Source organism: Hyaena hyaena, unplaced genomic scaffold (assembly GCF_003009895.1).
Source record: "Hyaena hyaena isolate Hyena2069 unplaced genomic scaffold, ASM300989v1 scaffold_107, whole genome shotgun sequence".
NCBI lineage: Eukaryota > Metazoa > Chordata > Mammalia > Carnivora > Hyaenidae > Hyaena > Hyaena hyaena.
In genome coordinates, this window is record NW_024080739.1 from 328,771 (window position 1) to 353,027 (window position 24,257).

General features: G+C 42.4%; 1 protein-coding gene and 1 pseudogene across 13 annotated transcripts in view; both read left to right on the forward strand.

The window, feature by feature from the left end:
* LOC120234347 (protocadherin gamma-C4) overlaps nucleotides 1–24,257 on the forward strand; it is a 179,925-nt gene that overhangs the window by 134,059 nt on the left and 21,609 nt on the right. The window contains exon 1 of one of the 13 annotated variants that reach the window (XM_039236171.1): nucleotides 11,651–11,806. The exons of 10 other annotated variants lie outside the window; for them this stretch is intronic. In XM_039236171.1, the coding sequence (XP_039092102.1) occupies nucleotides 11,777–11,806 (30 nt within the window). In that variant the 5' untranslated portion in view covers nucleotides 11,651–11,776. Of the gene's footprint in view, nucleotides 1–11,650; nucleotides 11,807–11,943; nucleotides 14,207–20,454; nucleotides 22,897–24,257 lie in introns of those variants that run through there. 2 more of the 13 variants (XM_039236163.1, XM_039236154.1) reach the window with 2 other exon arrangements.
* Nucleotides 1–24,257, forward strand: part of LOC120234363 — a 65,769-nt pseudogene that overhangs the window by 27,416 nt on the left and 14,096 nt on the right.

Here is a 24,257-nt window from a genome sequence, read left to right on the forward strand (position 1 = left end):
CCGACTAAGCCACCCAGGCGCCCCTCATGCATTTTCTATACCATTGTGTGTGATTATATAATTATTCTTCTTTAGCTTGTTGATATGGTGAATAACATTAATTTTTTTCAAATAGTGTATAGCCTTGCATCCCTGGAATAAGCTCCACTTGGTTGTGCTATGTACTTTTTTTTCACTTGCTGAATTCCATTTACTAATATTTTATTCAGGATTTTGTATTTATATTTATGAGGGATATTTGTAGTTTTTTTTTTTTTGGTGCTGCCTTTGTCTAGCCTTGATATCAGCAAAACTGGCTTCATAAAATGAATTAGAAAGTGTCTTCTCTTTTCTGAAAGAGATTTATAGAATTGGTGTTAATTTTTCTTTAAAAATCTGGAAGAATTCTCCAGTGAATACATCTGGACCTGGAGATTTTGGGGGGAGGATTTTTTTTTTTAAATGTTTATTTCTAGGAGACAGAGAGAGAGACAGCGTGAGCAGGGGAGGGTCAGAGAGAGAGGGAGTCACAGACTGAAACAGGCTCCAGGCTCTGAGCTGGCAGTCAGCACAGAGCCTGACGTGGGGCTCGAACCCATGAACCGTGAGATCATGACCTAAGTGAAAGTCGGATGCTTAACCAACTAAGCCACCCAGGCACCCCATGGGGGGAGGATTTTTTAAACGATGTTTTCAATTTGTCTGCTAGCTACAGGACTGTTTAGATTATCCATTTCATATTGGGCGAGTATAGTAGTGATTTTTGTTTTTAGCATTTTGTTTGCAGCAATTGGTCCATTTTCTTTAAATTGTTCACTTTAGAGGTGCCTAGGTAGCTGAGTCAGTTGAGGGTCTGACTTTTAATTTTGGTTCAGGTCGTGATCCCAGGGTTGTGGGATCCAGCCTCATGTCAGGCTGCGTGAGCGTGAATCCTGCTTTGTATTCTCTCTCTCACGCTCTCTATCTTGCTCTCTGTTTCACTCTCTCCTCCTCTACTTCTGTCTTTCATTCATTCATTCATAAATAAATACATAAATAATTGCATTTACATGCATACATTTGTTCATAATATTAACTTATATTTGTTTTAATGTCTGTGGGGTATGTAGTGATGCTCCCTGTTTCACTGTAGATATTGGATTGTCCATTTTGTTAGAGTTTGTCAGTTTACTGATTTACTAATTTTATTAGTTTTCAAAGCAACAGCTTTTGGTGCCATTGATTTTTTTCTATTTTTCTCTTTCAGTTTTACTGATTTATGTATTTCTTTTTAAATAGTTAAATTGAGGTATAATTTATGTATAATGAACCTAACCCATTTTCAGGTACAGTTAGACAAGTTTTAATAAATGTATTCAGTTGTACAACCATCCCCACAGACTAGTTTTAGAACATTTTCTTCACCCCAAAGATTTCCTTTGTGTCCGTTTGCAGTCAGCTTCCATCCCCAGCCTCAGGAAACCACTGACCAACTTTAAGTCTCTATAGCTTTTTCTTTTGTAGAAATTTCATATAAATATAGTTAGACAATTTGTAGTTTTTATGTTGGCTTCTTTCACTTGGCACAGTGTTGCTGACATCCATTTTGTAGCATGTATCAGCCCTTCATTGCTTTTACTGTTGAATAGTATTTCAGTGTATGGTTATACCACATTTTGTTTATACAGGTATCCCTTGATAGACATTTGAATTGATTCCAGTTTTTGACTATTATGAAAAATATTGCGACGAACATTTGCTGCCAAGTGTTTGTATCAGTGTGTATTTTAATTTCTCCTGGGTATATACCTAAGAGTTATTTCATTGATTTATGGCTTTGTATTTATTAAAATTCCTTTGCTTCTGCTTGCTTTTGCAAAGCAAAAATTTTGCGAAAAATTTTTATTTTCCTCTTGTTCTAGTTTCTTGAGGTAGGAACATAGTTTATTGATTTGAAAACTTTTATCATTTGCTAATGATACACATTCATATACATTTCCCTGTCAGAGCTGCTTTAGTTGCATCCCACAAATTTTGATAAGTGTATTTCCATTTTTGTTCAATTCAGTATATTAAATTTCCTTTGTGACTTGACCCATGGATTACTTAGAACTGTGTTTTATTTCCAAGTGTTTGGGGATTTTTCTCCTTTCTGTTACTGATTTTCAGTTTAATTCCAATATGGTCAAAGTATATATTCTTGGTGATTTCTGTTTTTAAAAAGTTTCTTGAGATTTGTTTTGTTTTGCTTTACCCTGGATATGACCAAAATGTTCCATGGGTACTTGAGAAGAATATGTATCCTACTCTTAGGTGGAATGTTCTGTAAGTTTCATGAAGTCCTCTTATTTCATGGTGTTGATGACTTCTTCTGTGTTCTTGTTAGTAATTTTGTCAAGCTTGAAAAATAATTTAATCAAATTCTTTTTTTAAAATGTTTTTTATTTATTTCTGAGAGAGACCGCATGAGCAGGGGAGGGTCAGAGAGAGAGGGGACACAGAATCTGAAACAGGCTCCAGGCTCTGAGCTAGCTGTCAGCACAGAGTCTGACGCGGGGCTTGAACCCACGAACTGTGAGATCATGATCCGAGCCAGAGTTGGACGCTTAACGGACTGAGCCACCCACACGCCCCTAATTTAATCAAATTCTTGAAATCTCCAACTTTAATGGTGGATTTGTCTATTTTACCTTTAAGTTCTGTTAGATTTTTATGTATTTTGAAGTTCTCTTGTTTGGTATATATACATTTAAGATAACTAGGTCTTCCTAGAGGATTGATTAATGTTTTTATGGGATGGCAGACATTGTAAATGCTACATTGTTGAGTGTTTGGGTTTTGTTGTTTTTCTTTAAAAAGTATTGAAATGTGGGGAGCCTGGATGGCTCAGTTGGTTAAGCCTCGAACTTCCAACTTGGTTTTAGCTCAGGTCATGATCTTACAGTTCATGAGATCAAGCCCTGATTTGGAATCCACGATGAGAGCATGAAGCCTGCTTGGGATTCTCTCTCTTCCTCTTTCTCTGCCCTCCCCTGCTTGTGTACTTATGCATAATCTCTTCTTTCTCAAAATAAATAAATAAACTTAACAAAATAAAATGTTACTTTAAAAAAAAAACTATTGAAATTTCTTTTGGAAGGCAGTTATTTGTAGATCTGGTTGATCTTTTCAAGGGTTGTTTTAAAATTTTGTTAGAACAAGTTTATAGAAACCTTTGCATTGGGCTAGTTAGTCCTACTTATAAGTTGTGATCTTTTTTGGAGTATTTGTCAAGATATTTATATTCTGGATGAATGGAATCCAAATATTTCCCATCCCTGTGTGAGCTCCAGAAATTTTTCAGCTAATAGGTCCCTAGTTTGCTCAGCTTCAGGAGAATTGTCATTCTGTACATGCTAAGGTTATACTTCATCCAGAGACTCAGAGGATCCTTATCCAGACTTCTGGAGTTCTTTACATAGCTCCATTTTCTCTTCCACAAATTCTTGCTGCTTTAGTCTCCCTAACCACTAATTTCTGTTCCTCAACTCAGTAAGACCACTGTGTTATTCTTTTTTTTTTTTTAATGTTTTATTTATTTCTGAGAGAGAGAGAGACAGCTTGAGCAGGGGAGGGTCAGAGAGAGAGGGAGGCACAGAATCTGAAACAGGCTCCAGGCTCTGAGCTGTCAGCACAGAGCCTGACGCGGGGCTCGAACCCACAAACCGTGAGGTCATGACCTGAGCCAAAGTCAGACGCTTAACTGACTGAGCCACCCAGGCGCCCCACCACTGTGTTATTCTTGGATTTCCCTTTTTTTTTGCCCCATGGTTTGAAAATTGCCTCCAGGCAAGACATGAGAGATCCTTGGACTCACCTTATTTGTTTCCTTTCTCTTAGTCTTCCACTCCTTTTAAGCCAATGCCTGAAAGCATTTTTCTATATATTTTCATCAGTGTTTAAGTTGTTTATAATGGTATGGCTAGTTTCACATGATCAGCAAAAATTTTCACTTTGTTTTTTGTGCTAACATGATATATCCTGTAAGTCGTTGTATATCAATTTATAGAGATAATTTTTTATAGCTTCATAAAATTCCATTATATGTGTATATATCATAGTCTCTTCAACTCTCCTAATCTTTTTGCATTTGCAAATTATTTACAAATAGCGCTGTAATGAATAATCTGGTGCATATGTATTTTAATACTTTTTGAAGTGTGTATTCAGGGTAAATTCCTAAAAGTGTGATTACTAGGCCATAGGGTAGATGCATATGTAGGTTTGTTAGATGGAACTTTTCCCCCATATAGGTTGTACTCTTTTGCATTCCTACCAGTAGATAAGAAGACTTATGTTCCTATAACCTCCACTACAGACTCTGTTGTCAAGATTTTTAATTTTTGCCAATCTGATCATTTAAAAAAGTCTGAAAATAGTTTTGAGTAGAGTTTCTTTCATTTTGATTCAATTTAATCTTTTTAATGTTTTATTTATTTCTGACAGAGAGAGAGGCACCGTGAGCAGGGGAGAGTCACAGAATTGGAAGCAGGCTCCAGGCTCTGAGCTAGCTGTCAGCACAGAGCCCGGTGCGGGGCTTAAACCCACGAACCGAACCGTGAGATGACCTGAGCCGAAGTCAGGCGCTCAATCAACTGAGCCACTCAGGCGCCCCTCATTTTGATTGAATTTAAAGAGCTTTTCACATTTTTACAAAAGATTTATTTATTTTTGAGATTTATTTATTTATTTATTTTACAAAAGATTTGAGAAAGAGGGAGACGGAGTGAGAGGGCATCAACAGGAGAGGCAGAGAGAGAGGGAGACTGAAAATCACGCTGTAAGCACAGAACCTGACACAGGGCTCAAACTCATGAACTGTGAAATCATGACCTGATCTGAAACCAAGAGTCGGATGCTCAACCCATTGGGCCACCTAGGTGCCCCTTTTTACATGTTTAGGAGCTTGTTTATCTCTTTTTAAAAATTATTCATGTTTTCGGGCGCCTGGGTGGCTCAGTCGGTTAAGAGTTGGACTTCGGCTCAGGTCATGATCTCACAGTTTGTGGGTTTGAGCCCCATGTCAGGCTCTGTGCTGACACCTAGCTCAGAACCTGGAGCCTGTTTCAGATTTCTGTGTCTCCCTCTCTCTGACCATCCCCTGGTCACGCTGTCTCTCAGAAAAAAAAAATTGTTCATGTCTTATGTTCATTTTTCGATATTGTTTTTTTTAGTGTCTTGTCCTAAAATTTTAAAAAGTTATTTATATATTTAGAGATATTAGCCCTTTGCCCCAAATATAACTTGCAAATATTTTTTTTCCAGTATGTCATTTGCTTTTCAGCTTTGTCTAAGGGTATTTTTTGAATTGCAGTCTTTTTTCCTTTTTCCTTTTATGTAACTAAATTAATCTTTTCTTATATTACATTTAGGTTTTGAGTCATAGAAAGCCTTGCCCCACAGTTAGGTTATAGAAAACTCATCCATTTTCTTTCAGTACTTGTATGATATTTTGGTTTTTACATTTAGATCCCATATCTGTATGGGTTTTATTCTTGTGTGTGTGCTGAGTAATGGATCTAATTTTTGTGCTTTTTTTTTTTTTTTTTTCAAATGGCTGTCCAGTTGTCTCAGTACTGTTTATTAAATCTTCATCTTTGGGGTGCCTGGGTGGCACTCATTCGGTTGGTCATCTGACTTCAGCTTAGGTCATGATCTCATGGCTTGTGACTTTGAGCCCCACATGGGGCTCTGTGTTGACAGCTTGGAGCCTGGACCCTGCTTTGGACTCTATGTCTCCATCTTTCTCTGTCCCTCCCCTGCTCATGTTCTCTCTCTCTCAAAAATAAAATAAACATGAAAAAACAAAACTTCATCTTTGTCTTAGTGATTTGAGATAGCATTTTTATTTTGTACTAAACTTCTATATTGATAGAAGACCTAAGGATCAGAAAGCCACACTTCTTTCTCACTCAAAGTTATCAATATATTTTGAAGTTAATTATTTCACTTAGAAAAAATAAATAGCTCAACCATACAAGGCTACGCATTTGGTGAGAACTGATAATAATTTAGTAAATCTACAATAGTGTGCTGGGGAAAAATTGAATACATTCTCTCTAGGGAGAATTTAGTCCTCTTGGAAGATTTTCACGTGGAGGGGTGATAATTTTTGCAGGTAGTTTGCTGGCATATTTGAGTTTATGATCTAAAAAACAATGACTACTAATGTGATTAAGATTAGAAGAGAATAGCACTCAAATGGGAAAAAAGGTAAAATCTTTTTGTCTTAAACCTTTGATCTCAAAAATCACTGATTGTGATTGTAGTTTTAAAATATTTTGGTGCGTTAATTTCTTCTTCTGAGGGAAGATGGAATGGAGGTCTTATAGAACTTAAGATTCATATTTACTTTTATTTTATTTTATTTTTTTTAAATTGTAAGTTTTTTTTTTTTTTTAATGTTTTATTTATTTCTAGGAGAGAGAGAGAGACAGCCTGAGCAGGGGAGGGTCAGAGAGAGAGGGAGTCACAGACTGAAGCAGGCTCCAGGCTCTGAGCTGGCAGTCAGCACAGAGCCCGACGCGGGGCCCAAACCCACGAACCGCGAGATCATGACCTAAGCGAAAGTCGGACGCTTAACCGACTAAGCCACCCAGGCGCCCCTCATATTTACTTTTAAATCAAAGTATGCAGAATATTTTTCCACATAAACTTGAGATAAATTAAAAAAAAATTTAATGTTATATTTATTTCTGAGAGAGAGAGAGAGACAGACAGACAGTGTGCGCAGAGGAGGGTCAGAGAGAGACGCAGAATCTGAAACAGGCTCCAGGCTCTGAGCTAGCTGTCAGCACAGAGCCCAACGTGGGGCTCGAACCCACGAACTGAAAGATCATGACCTGAGCCAAAGTCAGATGCTTAACTGACTGAGCCACCCAGGTGCCCCAACTTGAGATAAATATTAAGGCTAAACACTCAGCTTATCCACCAAATTCTTGAATCTCCCACCTGTCTAAATTGTGATACATGTTTGATTAACCTATTGGTTATCTGTTTTTTATACTAGTTCTCCTCAAATGGTCCCTTAATATCACCTTTGGCCTCACAGTGTCCCTCAAATAGGCAAATTACATTAAATTGAAAGATTATCAGATTATATTTAGGATTTTAAGGGGGTAATACATATTTTTTTCTGTGACTGCAATAACAACAGTTTTATGAGCAAAATTTTCTGATATTACTGATCCTCTGGGAATGAGTAGTAGTAGGTCGTTACCCAATATTTAAAAATGATATTAGGACATATTTATAGAGACCTTCCTGTGTGCCAGGCAAGGGCAGCTTCATGAGCGTGTGATCTGTGCAGGCACAGGGGTCCCCTTTCAAATCCAGGAGGGCCCTGCATTTGGGCTAATGCTCTGCTTTTACCATCTTGCCATTCTTAATTTTTAAACAGGGAAGCTTCATTTTTCATTGGCCCTAAAAATTAAGTAGCCAGTCATATGGTAGTATTTAAGGTATTTGACTCATGTTGTGGCAGTAGAAAGAGAAAGTTATTTGATAGATTCAGAACACATTTTGGAGGGAGTAAGCACTGGCAATTAACCGATTGTGGGAAGGTAGAAAAAGATGTTAAGGGTGACTTGGAAAATTTTTTAAAGATTTTATTTTTAAGTAATCTCTGCCCCAGACAAGGCGTTGGAGCTCACATCCCTGAGATCAAGAGTTGGGTTCTCTGACTTGACTCAGGTGCTCTGACTTGGGAGTTTTTGAGTCAGTGGTTACCTGAACCTGGGAGTCGGAGCAAGGGTTGATTGCACACAGGATTAGGACATTTTTGGGATGATGGGAATATACTAAAAATGGATTGTGGTGTTGGTGGCATAACTATAAATTTACTGAAAATCATTGTCTAGGTGAACGCTCTGTTATGTGTAAAGCTATTGAAATATTGACAGATTGAAATGCCTGTGGTTATGTCATGGAGTGCTATTATTCCCATTTTACAGATATACAAAATTAAAGAGAAGTTAAAAATAGGAGCTTCATGGTAACACATTTACTAAGTATAATATCCAGTATTGGAACTCAAGTCTTTCTGACACTAAGCCTTCACTCTCAACAACTAGAACATATTCACTTTCTATTTTAAAATTATCTTTGTTGTATCTCATTGATGAGAGGCTCTCTTGAAATTATAGAACAGAAAGAAAAGAAGATAGAGACTGGAAAATTGTGTTGCCTTTGTTGACTGTGTTGGTGCTTTCATTTCCCCGTAATATCGGTGGCACAGCAAGGCATCCTTTTTTTTTTTTTTTACTCTCATGTGAGTTGTATTACCACACTTTATTTGGCTCTTTAGCAAACTATTCAAGGTATTAGGTTAATAAGTAGTTTCATTCGGCCCACTGGTTGCTTGAAAGAATGACTCTATCTTCCAAAATGTTTATTCCTAGGGAAAATGGATGCACATAATTGACTATATGTAATCCTTAGTGCATTTCATGGCATGAAGATTGCTATTAAATGTATTGAGAGGTTGGTCAAAGGGTACGAACTTTTACTTGAATATGTTCTAGGACTCGAAGTACAGTATGATGACTTGAGTTAACAGTACTGTAGTATATACTTGAAATTTGCTGAGAGAGGATACCTGAATCATTCTCATCACATACATATGTGTGCGCGCGCACATACACACACACACCAGTAACAAACAGAGGTGATGGATGTGTTAACTATATTGTGGTAATGATTTCACAATATAGTAAATCATCATGTTTACACCTTAAATTTATACAAGTATATTTATTTTATTTTATTTTTTAAATTTTTTAATGTTTTATTTATTTCTAGGAGAGAGAGAGAGAGACAGCGTGAGCAGGGGAGGGTCAGAGAGAGAGGGAGTGACAGACTCTGAAACAGGCTCCAGGCTCTGAGCTGGCAGTCAGCACAGAGTCCGACGCGGGGCTCGAACCCATGAACCGCGAGATCATGACCTAAGCGAAAGTCGGACGCTTAACCGACTAAGCCACCCAGGCGCCCCTATACAAGTATATTTATTAATTATACTTGAATAAAGCAGGGGTGGAGGGTGAAGCATTTAACTGCCTACTGTGCTAGATGCCAGGAATATAAATGGTTATCAGAACAGGCATTGTCTCTGACCTCCTACAGCTTCTTTTTTAGTGGGAGAAGCAGACATGCTTAAACAAAAAATAATTATAAAATATTAAATTGTGCTAGGTTCAACAAAGGAAAATATAAGGTGCTCTAAGAGAGCATAACAAAGGATCTTGGTATTAACTGGGGTCTAATGGGAGACCTCTATTAGGAAATAACATTTAAACTGAGACCTGAAAGTGTAGAAATTAGCAAAGCAAAGGGAAGGGTAAGCAGCTTTTCTAAGAAAGGAATAGCCTTTCTAAAAGCCTTGGGGCACAAAAAAGCTTGGCTGATGACCGTATTATATAATGGAGTATCTAGAGAAGGAGAAGGCATGAGAATTTGGATACTGTGCAAAGGATTTGGAATTTTATTTCAAGAGTAGTAAGATGCTACTGAGGAGTTTTCAACTGGATAATTGTATCATCTAATTAAAATTGTAAGAAGATCATTCTGGCCACTCTGGAGCATAGATCCAAGAGGGTTCCGCTGGCTTATGAAGAAGCCTTAAGAAAACTATGGGCCTTATTATAAATGGGAAAACTATTTCTACTTTTAAAAGCCAGTTTTCAAAAGCCATTTTGTAATTAATTGATGGTGAATGAAAAAAATTTATAAATCAGTATATCTTTGAATAAACTGCAAATCACTGTTTCTTAAAGCTTAAGGTGTATTCAAATCACACAGGTATTTTGTTAAAATTTAGTCAAGGTAGAGAGTGGGGCATTTCTTTTTTTTTTAATTTTTTAATGTTTTATTTATTTTTGAGAGAGAGAGACAGACAGCAACAGCGTGAGCAGGGGAGGGTCAGAGAGAGAGAGACACAGAATCCGAAACAGGCTCCAGGCTCTGAGCTGTCAGCACAGACCCCGACATGGGGCTCGAACTCATGAACCATGAGATCATGGAGCCGAAGTCAGATGCATAACCGACTGAGCCACCCGAGCGCTCCCAGTTCTGCATTTCTAACAAGCTTCCAGGTGATGCCTATGCCATTGGTTTTTGGCTCATACTTTGAGTATCAAGTGACTAGGCTCTATTCTGTATTCTAAATATATTCTGTGGAATATTTTCCCTGTCTTTGAATGCCTGTCAGCCTTCTTGGTGGTCTGGTCAGTTGTCAAACGATATAAAACTAGGGGGTTTAAGAGATAAAGTATTGAAGACCTGGAGAAACAGGTCACATGGGTTTTTCATCTCTTCAGTAAATATCCTCAATACTTCTTATCTACCTGTCTAACCTGTCTGCCTGTCTCTCTGACTCCGGGTTCGGTTAAACTTCAGAAAGGACTATATGCAATCAAAGTGATGTCCAAGACAAGTATACAGAAATAATATGAGGCTGTAAAACTTTACATTTTGTATTTAATGGGGTGATTTGCATCCATAATTTGGGCTTACTATATGCCAGGAATTTTACCTGCCTTATTCATTAATAGAATAGGAACCCAGAAACACTTTTAGGGTAGTTTCTTGTCCAAGGATGTGTAACTTAGCTCTGACTTATTTCATACGTGACTCTTTTATTCATTATCGTAATCAGTCCTATTTAGTTTGTTTCATGAGTTTTAATCCTAAATGTAGATAACTTAAGGATCTTTATTTTATGGATTAAAGGCTTGTTATTTCTCTAATGAATTTATAGTGCTTTGCTGCTATATCTTAGTTATAAAGGTCCCAGGTAATAAATAGGCCTAGGTTTTGTTCTTTTTTGGTGGGGGAATGGGATATTATCCTTCTTTAGCAATGCAACTTCTCTTTGTGACATATGAATACAAGATCTTCGGAAATGGATTGATCACCTAAAGGGAAGGGTTTGAAATTATGCTTTATGATTGAGTTTATGTTCATTGGGAAGGATGGGAAGGATGAGGTAGGGAATTGACACGTTGCTCCCTGGTTCTTAAGAAATAAGAACTAAACAATATCCAGTTTTAAAAGAAATCTAAATTTTGAATTCCATAAAACACAGTTAAACAGAGAGTGGCTACTTGATTTTCTTTACCGAGGAACAGAGAATTGTAGTCTCATTTGCTAAGAGATATTGAAATTATTAACACAGAAATGCTAAATGCTCCCTTACATGTAGAGTCCAACTGGAAAGGCTTTACACAACCCTCCAACAAACCAAATTTGTGTTTTTCCAGACCATGTTGTATCATTGTTGGTTTGGTTTGATCCTCCCTTCTTGCAATTACAGACAGCGATTAAAATGTATAATAGGCCTTGGTTTGGTTTGGAAACCTATAGAACAGCCATCTTCATGGCTCGGCAGTTGGCTTCTCAGGCCAAGGTAGGTTCCCGATGTACAGATGACTGCCAAGGCGCTTTGGCCCTAAACTCTGGAAAGAAGCCAAAGGAAAGTGAAGTTCCTGGCGGTAGCGTTTGTCCCGCTAGAGCCCGGCGCTAGCGCATTCTTCGTGCAGTTATTGGCTGGGACTCTGCGTGCCGCTGTCGGCCAATGAAGACGCTGGAGATCTGGCCCTGGCCCGTCCCCTCTCGGCGCCCCGGGATGAGACAGAGACTGAACAGCCGGCGAGCAAATCAAAGGCATCGAGAAAGCCATGTCTGACTCCGCGCCTAGCGCTCAAGCGCTAACCCGCTGAAAGTTTCTCAGCGGAAAAAGTCGGAAAGATCTGGACTCCGCTAAGAGGAACTGCCTTTGAGTGAGATGGTCCCAGAGGCCTGGAGAAACGGACTGGTAAGCACCGGGAGAGTGGTGGGAGTTTTGTTTCTGCTTGGTGCCTTGCACAAGGCTTCAGCCGTCGTTCGCTATGAGATCCTGGAGGAAAGAGAGAAAGGTTTTGTGGTGGGCAATGTGGTCACGGACCTTGGTTTGGATCTCAGCAGCCTGTCAGCGCGCAGGCTCCGGGTGTTGTCCGGAGCTAGCCGAAGATTCTTTGAGGTGAACAGGGAGACTGGAGAGATGTTCGTGAATGACCGCCTGGATCGGGAGGAGCTTTGTGGGACACTGCCCTCCTGCACTGTAACTCTGGAGCTAGTGGTGGAGACGCCGCTAGAGCTGTGGAGCGCGGAAGTGGTGATCCAGGATATCAATGACAACAATCCCACATTCCCTACTCGGGAAATGAAATTGGAGATTAGCGAGGCCGTGGCGCCAGGCACGCGCTTTCCGCTGGAGAGCGCGCACGATCCCGATGTAGGAAGCAACTCTTTACAAACCTATGAGCTGAGCCTAAATGAGTACTTTGCGCTTAGCGTTCAGACACGAGAGGACGGCACCAAGTACGCGGAGCTGGTGCTGGAGCGCGCCCTTGATTGGGAGCGAGAGCCAAGTCTCCAGGTGGTGCTGACGGCTTTGGATGGAGGAACCCCGTCTCGCTCAGCCACCCTTCCCATTCGCATCACCGTGCTGGACGCGAATGACAATGCACCCGCTTTCAATCAGTCTTTGTACCGTGCGCGTGTCCTGGAGGATGCACCGCCGGGCACTGTAGTGGTGCAAGTTTATGCAACCGATCTGGATGAAGGCCCCAATGGTGAAATCATTTATTCTTTAGGCAGCCACAATCGTGCCGGTGTGCGAGACCTGTTCTCCTTAGACCTTGTAAGTGGGGTGCTGACAATCAAGGGTCACCTCGACTTCGAAGACACGAAACTCCACGAGATTTACATACAGGCCAAAGACAAAGGCGCCAATCCTGAAGGAGCACATTGCAAAGTTTTGGTAGAGGTTGTGGACGTAAATGACAATGCCCCAGAGATTACAGTCACCTCTGTGTACAGCCCAGTCCCTGAGGATGCCCCTCTTGGAACTGTCATTGCTTTGCTCAGTGTGATTGATCTGGATGCTGGGGAGAATGGATTGGTGACTTGTGAGGTTCCACCAGGTCTCCCCTTCAGCCTTACTTCTTCCCTCAAGAATTACTTTACTTTGAAAACCAGTGCAGCCCTGGATCGTGAGACTGTCCCAGAATACAACCTTAGCATCACTGCTCGAGATTCAGGAACTCCTTCCCTCTCAGCCCTTACAATTGTGCAGGTACAAGTGTCTGACATCAATGACAACCCTCCACAGCCTTCCCAGTCTTCCTATGATGTTTATGTTGAGGAAAATAACATCCCTGGTGTTCCAATACTAAATCTAAGTGTCCGGGACCCCGATGCCCCACAGAATGCTCGCCTTTCCTTCTTTCTCTTGGAACAAGAAGCTGAAACTGGGCTAGTGGGTCGCTATTTCACAATAAATCGTGACAGTGGCATCGTGTCATCCTTAGTGCCCCTGGACTATGAAGATCGACGAGAGTTTGAAATAATGGCTCATGTCAGCGATGGAGGCACTCCAGTCCTGACCACCAATATTAGTGTGAACATATTTGTCACTGATCGCAATGACAATGCTCCCCAGGTTTTATACCCCCGGCCTGGCCGGAGCTCAGTGGAGGTGCTGCCCAGAGCTACTGCTGCTGGCCATGTGGTCACTCGGGTGGTAGGCTGGGACCCAGATGCAGGGCACAATGCCTGGCTCTCCTACAGCCTCTTGGGAGCTTCCAACCAGAGCCTTTTTGCCGTGGGGCTTCACACGGGTCAAGTCACTACTTCCCGCCCAGTCCAGGACACAGACGTGCCCAGGCAGACTCTTGTGGTCTTGATCAAAGACAATGGGGTGCCATCACTATCCACCACGGCAACCTTGACTGTGTCAGTAACAGAGGAATCTCCTGAAGCCAGGGCTGAATTCCCCTCTGGCTCTGCTCCTCGGGAGCAGAATAAAAATCTCACCTTTTATTTACTCCTCTCTCTAATCTTGGTTTCTGTGGGGTTTGCAGTCACAGTACTGGGAGTGATCGTATTCAAAGTTTACAAGTGGAAACAGTCCAGGGACCTGTACCGAGCTCCTGTGAGCTCCCTGTACCGAACACCAGGGTCCTCTCTGCATGCAGATGCTGTGCGGGGAGGCCTGATGCCACCGCACCTTTACCATCAGGTGTACCTCACCACCGACTCACGCCGCAGTGATCCACTGTTGAAGAAACCTGGTGCTGCCAGCCCACTGGCCAGCCGCCAGAACACGCTGCGGAGCTGTGATCCAGTGTTCTATAGGCAAGTGTTGGGTGCAGAGAGCTCTCCTCCTGGACAGGTAAGGATTAGCATCCCAGAATGATGTTAATGCTTTTTGATGCCTGGACCATGTTCAGGAAAGAATGGAGCTGTTGTTTTAGTGATGAATATGTTTTCCTAATGGTGCATCTACTTTTTCACCTTGCTCTGTGTAGATCAGACATCATGCATTTGTGAGGGGGATGACCTGGCTAGAGTGTGGTTTGTGGTCCCACACAGTGTAGAATTAATTGACTCAGTGTGTGGCCCCAGTTCACACCCTTAGCACTCCCTTGCCATCACAACTAAGCAATCTTGCTAAGAGGCTATTAAATTATAACCCAAGATCTCAGCACTCACAGCTTACTTTGGTGTCATTTGCATTGACAACAAGATGCTAGTTATCTCTAACAAGTGGCCGATGCTAGGAATATAACAACCACCTCACATGTCTTTCTTTCATTTGCTTGCTACATCTGCATTGAAGCCAATGGTTCACTAATAATTTTACTTTGCCTACATAGATTCTGTACCTCATTCTCAGGTGATTTTCTATTAAATAAATAAAATTTGGGGTGCCTGGGTGGCTCAGTTGGTTGAGCGTCCGACTTCAGTTCAGATCTTGATCTCACAGCTTGTGAGTTCAAGTCCCACTTCGGGCTCTGTGCTGACAGCTCCAAGCCTGGAGCCTGCTTTGGATTCTGTGTCTCCCTTTCTCTTTCTGCTCCTCCCCCATTCTCTCTCTCTCTCTCTCTGTGTCTCAGAAATAAACAAACATTTAAAAAATAAGTAAATAAAATTCTAGGCATCCTTTAAATTTTATTTCAAGTACACTGCTGGAAATAATGTGTACATTACTTACAAAATATTTTTATGTTATAAGAGTAATGTATTGTAATATAGAAAACTGGGGAAATAAAGAAAAGGTATAAAAAAATTAAAGCTAACAATAATCCACAAATCTAAAGATATAATCACCATTAATTATAAAAGTAAAAGTAATCATTTATTTTGAAATGAAATCCAGACAATCTAGAAGAACATAAAGTACAAATTGAAAGTTCTTTTGTACCCCACCATTATTCCCAATCCTTCCAGTATTTTTTTAAGTATACACACAACGTAAAAGGTAAATTTGTAGCTTGAGAAAGGTAAAGCTCTCATTTATTCAGGCTAGTGTGCAGCTAACTGTAAGGCCTTTGTATTTAGTGAAACCTGTACATACTTCCAGTTGTGGGAGAGCCACTGTTATTCTATTACTAATAAGTGTATTATTGTTATTAACCCTTGGATTTGGCAGTTAGACAAACAGGGCTTCACCACTTAATCAGCTATGTGTCCTTGGCTAAGTTAATCTCAGAACCTTGTATATCATAAGTGCAAAACAAAACAAAACAAAAAAAACCTTAGCTATTACTATTATTACTTTTATTCTTTCCCATCAAATCTTAAGCACACCTTGGAAATGAGATCTGGAGACAGCCAGAAATGACAAAGTAGAGGCATAAATGGAAAGGCTAAGAAAAGATGAAAGCCAGAGAGAAGCAGCTGTCAGACTGGAAATCAGACTGGAAAACAACTGGCATTTTCCCTAGAACAGTGTTCTCAAAATTGGTTACACAGTAGAATTACCTGGGACCCCTTAAAAATTCTGAGGCTCAGGCCACATCCCAGACCAGTTGAAACACAATCTCTTGGGACTTAGGGCTCAGTATTTTTTGAAGGTCTCCAAATGATTCTGATGTGCTGACAAGGTTGAAAAATGTACCAGTCTATCAGTTAACATATTTATGAAGCAGAGTGGTATTCTGGCATTCAAGGAACCAGGCTTATTGGGCCATTTCTCAACCTTAAAATAGTGCATAAAATAGTTCTAGAAATTCATTGAATTACTTTGTCATACATGAAATTAATGTAACATTGTGTGTCAAATATACTCAAATGTGTTTTAAAAATACATACGTGTTATATAGAATAGCTCTAGAAGAGCAACATAGGGAAGACATAAGAGGATCCTTTAAAGAGAAAATCTTCCTAAACCACTAACATCTGGGCAACTATTCTTTAAAAATCCAAAGCTGGGGGGCACTTGGGTGGCGCAGTCAGTTAAGCATCCAGCTTACACTCAGGTCATAATCTTGTGTCTGACTTCAGCTCAGGTCATAATTTTGCAGTTCGTGGGTTCAAGCCCCATATGGGGCTCTTTTCTGATAGTTCAGAGCCTTGACCCTGCTTTGGATTCTCTGTTGCCCTCTCTTTCTGTGCCTCTGCCCCCATCCCCAGGCTCTTGTCTCTCTCTCAAAAATAAATAAACATTAAAAGTTTTTTTTAAAAAATCCAAAGCTGGGCAATGGGGATGGAACTTCTTTGGGGAGTGGCAAAAAGATTCTATAATTAGATGGTGGTGATGGTTGTATCCTTTTAATATATTCATGTATACTAAAAGCATTAAATTGTGCATTTTTTTAATGTTTATTATTTTGAGAGGAAGAGAGAGAGGCAGGCAGAATGACGGGGAGATATAGAATCCCATGCAAGCTCCAGGCTTCGAGCTGCCAGCACAGAGCCTGACAGGATGCCCGAACTCACGAACTGCGAGATGATGACCTGAGCCATAGTCCGATGCTTAATCTGCTGAGCCACCCAGGTGCCCCTGTGCATTTTAAATGGATGAATTATATAGTATGTGAACTGAATCTCAGTAAAGCTGTTTTTAAACTGTGAAATGGGAGAATCACACACCTGGCATAAAAAGATCAAGTCAGAGATACAAGATTAAGGCTTTATGATATTCCAGTTCTAGTAATTGTGTGCCTCTTTTGGTGTGAACTTGCAAACATTGAGACCTATAAGGGGTCTCGTTCTTGAATATGAAAGGCATCAGGTAAGGGGTAATTTATGATCATACAGATGACAAACTAGTAGAAAAATCATTTAAGGTGTTATAGAGGGGCGCCTGGGTGACAAAATTGGTACAGCATCTGACTCTTGATTTTGGCTCAGGTCATGCTCCCAAGATTGTGGGATCAGAGACCTGAGTTGGGCTCTGTCAATACGGAGCCTGCTTGGGATACTCTGTTTTCCTCTCTCTCTGCCTTTCCCCTACTCTCTTTCAAAATAAGTAAATAAAAGAAATTTTAAAAAGCAAATTCCTCTGAAAAAAAAAAAAAACTTATAGAAGGAGAGTTTATTTTTTTTCCAGGCAAATCAGGTGTGAGAGTGGTGGGCGTCCTAGGGCTGCACGTGCTAGTTGTTTAGCTTCATGCACATTTCTTAACCTCTCTGAACTCCAGTTTCCTTATCTATAAAATAAAGATAACTTTTTCAAAATTGTTGTGTAAGTTAAAAACAGTGCATATAAAGCATACTGAAATATAAAATATTCTTGTAAAGTATAAGTATTCAGTAAATATTTGTTGAACTAATAAATGATAATATCAGTAATTCATTTAGTGGGTATCCCTATATGCAGATCCTGTAAAATATGAAAAGACACATTTCCTGTCATTATGGTATATAAGAGTAGTGCCAAAGGAAACACATGCAAAATAAAGATCTGTATAATGCAAGAAGCAAACAGAGCAAAGGGAAAGAAACCCCTAAGCCAGTCTGAGGAAATCAGGAAGATTTTATAGAGGTGATGATTCTTGAGCTGAGAACTAAAAGTTGAGTAGTAGCTTATTAAATAATAAAGGGAAGGGGCTCCTGGGTGGCTCAGGCGGTTAAGCATCCGACTTCAACTCAGGTCATGATCTCGCAGTCCATGGGTTCGAGGCCCACATTGGGCTCTCTGCTGACAGCTCAGAGCCTGGAGCCTGTTTCAGATTCTGTGTCTCCCTCTCTCTCTCTGCCCCTCCCCGGCTCATGCTCTCTCTCTCTGTCTCAAAATTAAATAAACGTTAAAAAATTAAAAAAAATAGTAAAGGGAAAAGGAAGGCAGGAAGGGCCTTTGCAGGAAATTTCATGCAGATGGATAATGATACTTGATTACTGCTGAACCTTAAAGTATGTTTGTATAACAGTCAGCAAGAGATAAAGTGAAGCAAGTAGGCAGGAATTAGATCTTGAGTTGCTTTTAGGCTTTATTCTGCATTGGTGACAGTCACTGCAGAACTTTCAACTCACATATGTATGATGTAATCAGGGTTTTTCTGTTTTAGAGAGATTATCCTGGCACCTGTAAGTAAAATAGATTGGGAATATTGCTACTGGAGGTAAAGAGAATATTTAGAAGGCTGTTAAAATTTTTGAGAAGATTGGTAAATGCTTGAACCACCACAGTGGCACTGTAGGTGGAAGGTGTTGACTAGAGTATAATCATCCGGACTTGTTGATTGACATGATATAGTTAAGTCAGGAAGAAGAATGAGTAAAGGATGGTTCTGCCTGTCCCTCCTCCATTGTGAAAGAGGCAGCTGGGTTGATGGTGATGTCATTTACTGTGATAGTGAATCCTGCCCCAAACACCTGGTAGGTCAGACTGATTTGTACTTCCACCATTCCTATGAGAGGAGGTTTAGCTGTTTTTTTGGTAAAAGAACACAAAAGTCCGGATCCCTCTCTTTGTGACCAGAATGTAGATCTCAGTAGGATAGTCAAAAGGATATTCTTGAGGAATAAGGGTTTGGAAAAATCTGAGGAGGGATTAGAACCCTGGGTTTTGCTGCTGGTTTTCACAGCCAGTGGTGACCTAGGTGAGGATTCAGATGAGTTAAGAACTCTTACATTGAGATCAGGTTGGATTTTTTCTCTTTGTGCTCTGTTGTGTTTGTCACTCAGATTATAGTTTGCAGGTAACTACAGTGTGAGATGATCTGTGTTTCTCTTTCTTTTTTTAAGTTTTTAATGTTTTATTTATTTTTGAGAGAGAGAGAGAGACAGTGTGAGCAGGGGAGGGTCAGAGGGAGAGGGAGACACAGAATATAAAACAGGCTCCAGGCTCTGAGCTAGCTGGCAGCACAGAGCCCGATGCAGGGCTCGAACCCACGAACCAGGAGATGATGACCTGAGCTGAAGTCGGACGTTTAACCGGCTGAGCCACCCAGGCGCCCCAATCTGTGTTTCTCAACAGTGTGTATGTGCATGTATGTGTAAGGTGGTAGCCAGGGTCCTGGATGGGTCTACATCAGGGTGGGAGAAGAGTGAGATACAGTCTCCAGCTCCAAGAGGCCCCTGGGGCCAAGTAAAAGGCGTGCTCTTTTGAAACTGTCTCTGTTGGTAATTAACAACAAATCAAGCATACCATGTTGTCAAATAAAGGGGATTTGTGGGCACAGTGCTGTTAGTGGCTGATCTCAATCATTCAGGGAAGCTGTTAAATCTGTGAACATTAGCATTCTGCCAGGTAATGAGATCTAGTCCTTAGCGCCTCCCAGACACACTGATTCTTTACGGATTTGGAACATCTCCCTCTCCTGGCTCCCTCTACCTTGCTTCATCTCCTTCTGTACTGTCCTTGAAATCAATGAATGGTAATTCAGTGAACCACTAGCTAGTGTCTGAATAAGAGAGATTTTGTGTCTGCTGCACCTCCTGTTACAACAGAAACGTGCGCTGCATAAATTTAATTGGTTACATTAATGTGTAAGTCTTATCTGCAAAGAGATGGATATGTTTCTGAATAATCTGCAGAGGGGCAGAGTTTTGAATATATGGCACTGCTTCTAATTAGCTGTTGATCTAATACTATGAGACTTAGGCATAAACTGACCATTTAGAATATTGGTGGATGACAACACTGGCTTGAACAAAGTGACCAGTCTCAAATGGCTACTCCTCTCTGGGCTGCAGGTTGCTAGGGCTCTGGCTGTCTGTTTTCCCCGCTGAAAAGGGGCGGGGGAAGTTGGTGTGTTTGAGGGGAAAAAAGAACATACATACATGTTCTCTGCCTCTCATTAGAGGTAATAAACCTATAGAAAGAAATGCTGTTGAGTGGGAGGAAGGCGAAAAGATAGGTGTTTTTTGTTTTTTGTTTTTTGTTTTTTTGTTTTGTTTTTTTGGGGTTTTTTCCTCCAATGCTGCGACGCATTAACCCTGCTGCTATTGGGATGTTCTCTGCTCAGCCTATTGGCTGAGCCCAGGAGCTGCTGTCTGCCAATCGGGTGGTGGAAGGCAGACAAATCTACCCCGCCACCAGCAAAAACGGCGCGTAACCCTTGCGGTGCCGGCCCAGCCGCCAGAGCTGGCGCCACGAAAGAGAGATAGGTGTCTCCAGCTGCTGTTGCCGTTTGGGGCAGGTCGGCTTCTTCTGCTTCCCAGGACCAGGTAGAGGACTAGCGGGAAGCAGCAATGCTCTGCAAGGTGGGAAGCTGGGTAGAAATCTGCTGGGGGGCCACCCTTTTGTTCCTCATTTGCCACCTGGGTTACGTTTGTGGGCAGATCCGATACCCGGTCCCAGAGGAGTCACAGGAAGGGACTTTTGTAGGGAATGTCGCCCAAGATTTCCTGCTGGATACAGAGAGTCTGTCAGCTCGTAGGCTGCAGGTTGCTGGAGAGGTTAACCAAAGACACTTCCGTGTGGATTTGGACAGCGGAGCCCTGCTCATCAAGAATCCAATTGATCGAGAGGCACTGTGTGGACTCAGTGCCAGCTGCATCGTGCCCCTGGAGTTTGTAACTGAAGGGCCTTTGGAAATGTACCGAGCAGAGGTAGAAATTGTGGATGTGAATGATCACGCCCCCCGATTTCCTCGGCAGCAGCTGGACTTGGAAATTGGGGAGGCAGCTCCTCCGGGACAGCGTTTCCCCTTGGAAAAGGCTCAGGATGCAGATGTGGGGAGCAATTCTATCAGCAGCTATAGACTAAGCTCCAATGAACACTTTGCACTGGATGTCAAGAAGCGCAGCGACGGCAGCCTGGTTCCAGAGCTGCTCTTGGAGAAGCCTTTGGATCGGGAGAAGCAGTCAGACTACCGCCTGGTGCTGACTGCTGTGGATGGAGGGAACCCCCCGAGATCTGGCACCGCAGAGCTTCGGGTATCAGTGCTGGACGTGAATGACAACGCCCCAGCTTTCCAGCAATCCAGCTATAGGATTAGTGTGTTGGAGAGTGCTCCTGCCGGCATGCTGCTCATCCAGCTCAATGCCTCTGACCCAGACCTAGGTCCCAGTGGTAACGTCACCTTTTCTTTCAGTGGTCACACCCCTGATCGTGTGAGAAACCTCTTTAGCCTTCACCCTACGACTGGAAAGCTTACCCTTCAGGGGCCCCTAGACTTTGAGAGTGAAAATTACTATGAATTTGATATTCGGGCTCGTGATGGGGGTTCTCCAGCCATGGAGCAACATTGCAGCCTTCGGGTGGATCTCCTGGATGTAAATGACAATGCCCCCCACATCACAGTGACCTCAGAGCTTGGGACTCTTCCAGAGAGCGCAGAGCCTGGCACTGTAGTGGCACTCATCAGTGTGCAGGACCCCGACTCAGGGTCAAATGGAGACGTGAGCCTCCGTATTCCTGACCACTTGCCATTTGCCCTCAAGTCTGCCTTCAGGAACCAGTTCTCCCTGGTGACTGCTGGGCCCTTGGACCGAGAGGCCAAATCCAGCTATGACATCATGGTCACTGCTTCTGATGCTGGGAATCCTCCCCTGAGTACCCAGAGGAGTATTTTCCTCAATATTTCAGATGTGAATGATAACCCACCCTCTTTCTTCCAGAGGTCACATGAGGTGTTTGTTCCTGAGAACAATCGCCCAGGGGACCTGCTTTGTTCCCTTGCAGCCTCTGATCCAGACTCTGGCTTGAATGCACTCATCTCCTATTCTCTCCTGGAGCCCAGAAATCGAGATGTGTCAGCTTCTTCTTTCATCTCTCTGAACCCCCAGACAGGAGCTGTTCATGCTACTCGATCCTTTGACTATGAACAAACACAGACATTACAGTTTGAGGTGCAAGCCCGGGATCGGGGCAACCCACCTCTTAGTAGCACTGTGACAGTTCGTCTGTTTGTGCTGGACCTCAATGACAATGCCCCAGCTGTGCTCCGTCCTAGGGCCCGGCCTGGTTCCTTATGTCCGCAAGCACTGCCTCCATCAGTTGGTGCTGGCCATCTAGTCACAAAGGTGACTGCTGTGGACTTGGATTCAGGTTATAATGCTTGGGTTTCCTATCAGCTCCTGGAGGCCCCAGACCCCAGCCTGTTTGCAGTTTCTCGCTATGCTGGGGAGGTTCGGACAGCAGTTCCCATCCCAGCTGATCTCCCTCCACAGAAGCTGGTCATTGTAGTAAAGGATAGTGGTAGTCCACCGCTCTCTACCTCTGTTACTTTGCTAGTGTCCTTGGAGGAAGATACTCATCCAGTTGTCCCTGATCTTCGAGAATCTTCAGCTCCAAGGGAAGGAGAATCCCGCCTGACCCTCTATTTGGCTGTATCGCTAGTGGCAATTTGCTTTGTCTCCTTTGGCTCGTTTGTTGCACTACTCTCTAAGTGTTTGCGTGGGGCTGCCTGTGGAGTGACCTGCTTTCCTGCTGGCACCTGTGCCTGTCTCACCCGATCTCGAAGGAGGGAGGGGCTTCCTCCTTCCAATGGGATCCTCCGAATCCAGCTAGGGTCAGATGATCCTATCAAGTTTGTTGATGTGGGCGGCCACTCTCATGGCTGTACACCTTTGGCTTCTGCACCCACTCGGAGCGATAGCTTCATGATGGTGAAGTCACCCAGTGCACCTATGGCAGGGGAGCCTGTTCGCCCAAGCTGCCCACCCTCTGATCTTCTGTATGGGCTAGAGGTGAGACCTTTGCAGGCTCAGCCAATGCTTGAGGGTTATTCTGATCCAAGCATATGGCTGGGTCATGTCCCTGGAACTGTTGGTCTCTCTGCAAGAGCCCATAGTGAATGGTAACTATGTTGTAGATGGTGTGCTTCAGAAGTGTTTTGTGAATAACCAGGAAGTTGTCTCAGATTAGTACTTGAGGTGGGTTATGTACCTGAAGGTAAGAAATGAAGGTGATGATCAAGAGGCAGGGGATTGTGGAACTGTGGTGCTGGAATGTGGGAGCATAGAAGGCTATAGTGCACAGGGGGGTAGGATGTGCCAGGCAGTCCCCTAAACCCAGGCGGTTGCTTTCTCTTCCTGAATGACGGAGGCAGGTTCTGGACTACATTAATTCTCTGTTACCATTTCCCAGTGAATTGAGAGTGACTGCTATATTTGCCCTGCAATATCAAATACTCCCTAACCCACTGTAGAGAGAACTCACTGCTTGAAACAGCAGAGAGCACAAAGAAGAGAGAGTTGAGGGAAGCAGGGAGGCATCAGGATGGAAGACAGAGATCTTTTCGTCCAAGTCTTCAAGAATCCCGGTCAGGTCCCCATTGAGATTTGAACTAGATGTAAGAGATTTGGGGGCATGGGAGCATTACTTATTTGAGGGGAAGAGCAATGTGGAAGTGAAATCACTTCATGTCGGAAAACTGGTTTACAGCTGAGGAACTCAGAGACGACCACTCTGGAAGTCTTTAAGCAGACTTCTGAATTGGTGCAACCATCAATCCTAGAGACCATGCCTAGCTTCTGGTTACTCTCCTGGGTGACCTGGATCCATCACAGGAATGTTCCCCCCACTACAAGCTGTTAATGCTCATTCCAGAGCTCCAGTCAAGGATCTCAGAAAAGCTGAATCCTGTAACGATCAGCTGACAATGAGATTCCTCAAAGCATTGATAGAGTCCTAGCAAGGCTTTACAGGATCCTAACAAATGTTTTCTCTCACCTTAGCCATATTTGGCAGAATGGGGTGGGAGTGGGGGTTAACATGGGCTTTGCCTCCCCTGGAAGGACACAATTTTGTTGGTTTAAGCAAAGTCATGGAAGCTTCTGAAGTCCTGAGGGAAGTTGCTGGGACAGAACACAGAGAAGTTTTGTACCAGTTTGTCTTTCCTGTTGAGCACCATCTGAGCTGTCAAACTTTGCTGCCAAGGGGGCTGAATCAACCTGCAGCATGAAATGAGTGGGGAGGTAGGAGGCTTCATTGACACAGATTTGCCTGTTCCTAAGGTTTCCAGGACTGAGGAGACTTCATAATTGGTTGAGAGCAGACAGACTTTTTGGCCAATCAGACTCAGAGCAGAGGTGGGGGATCTGCTCTT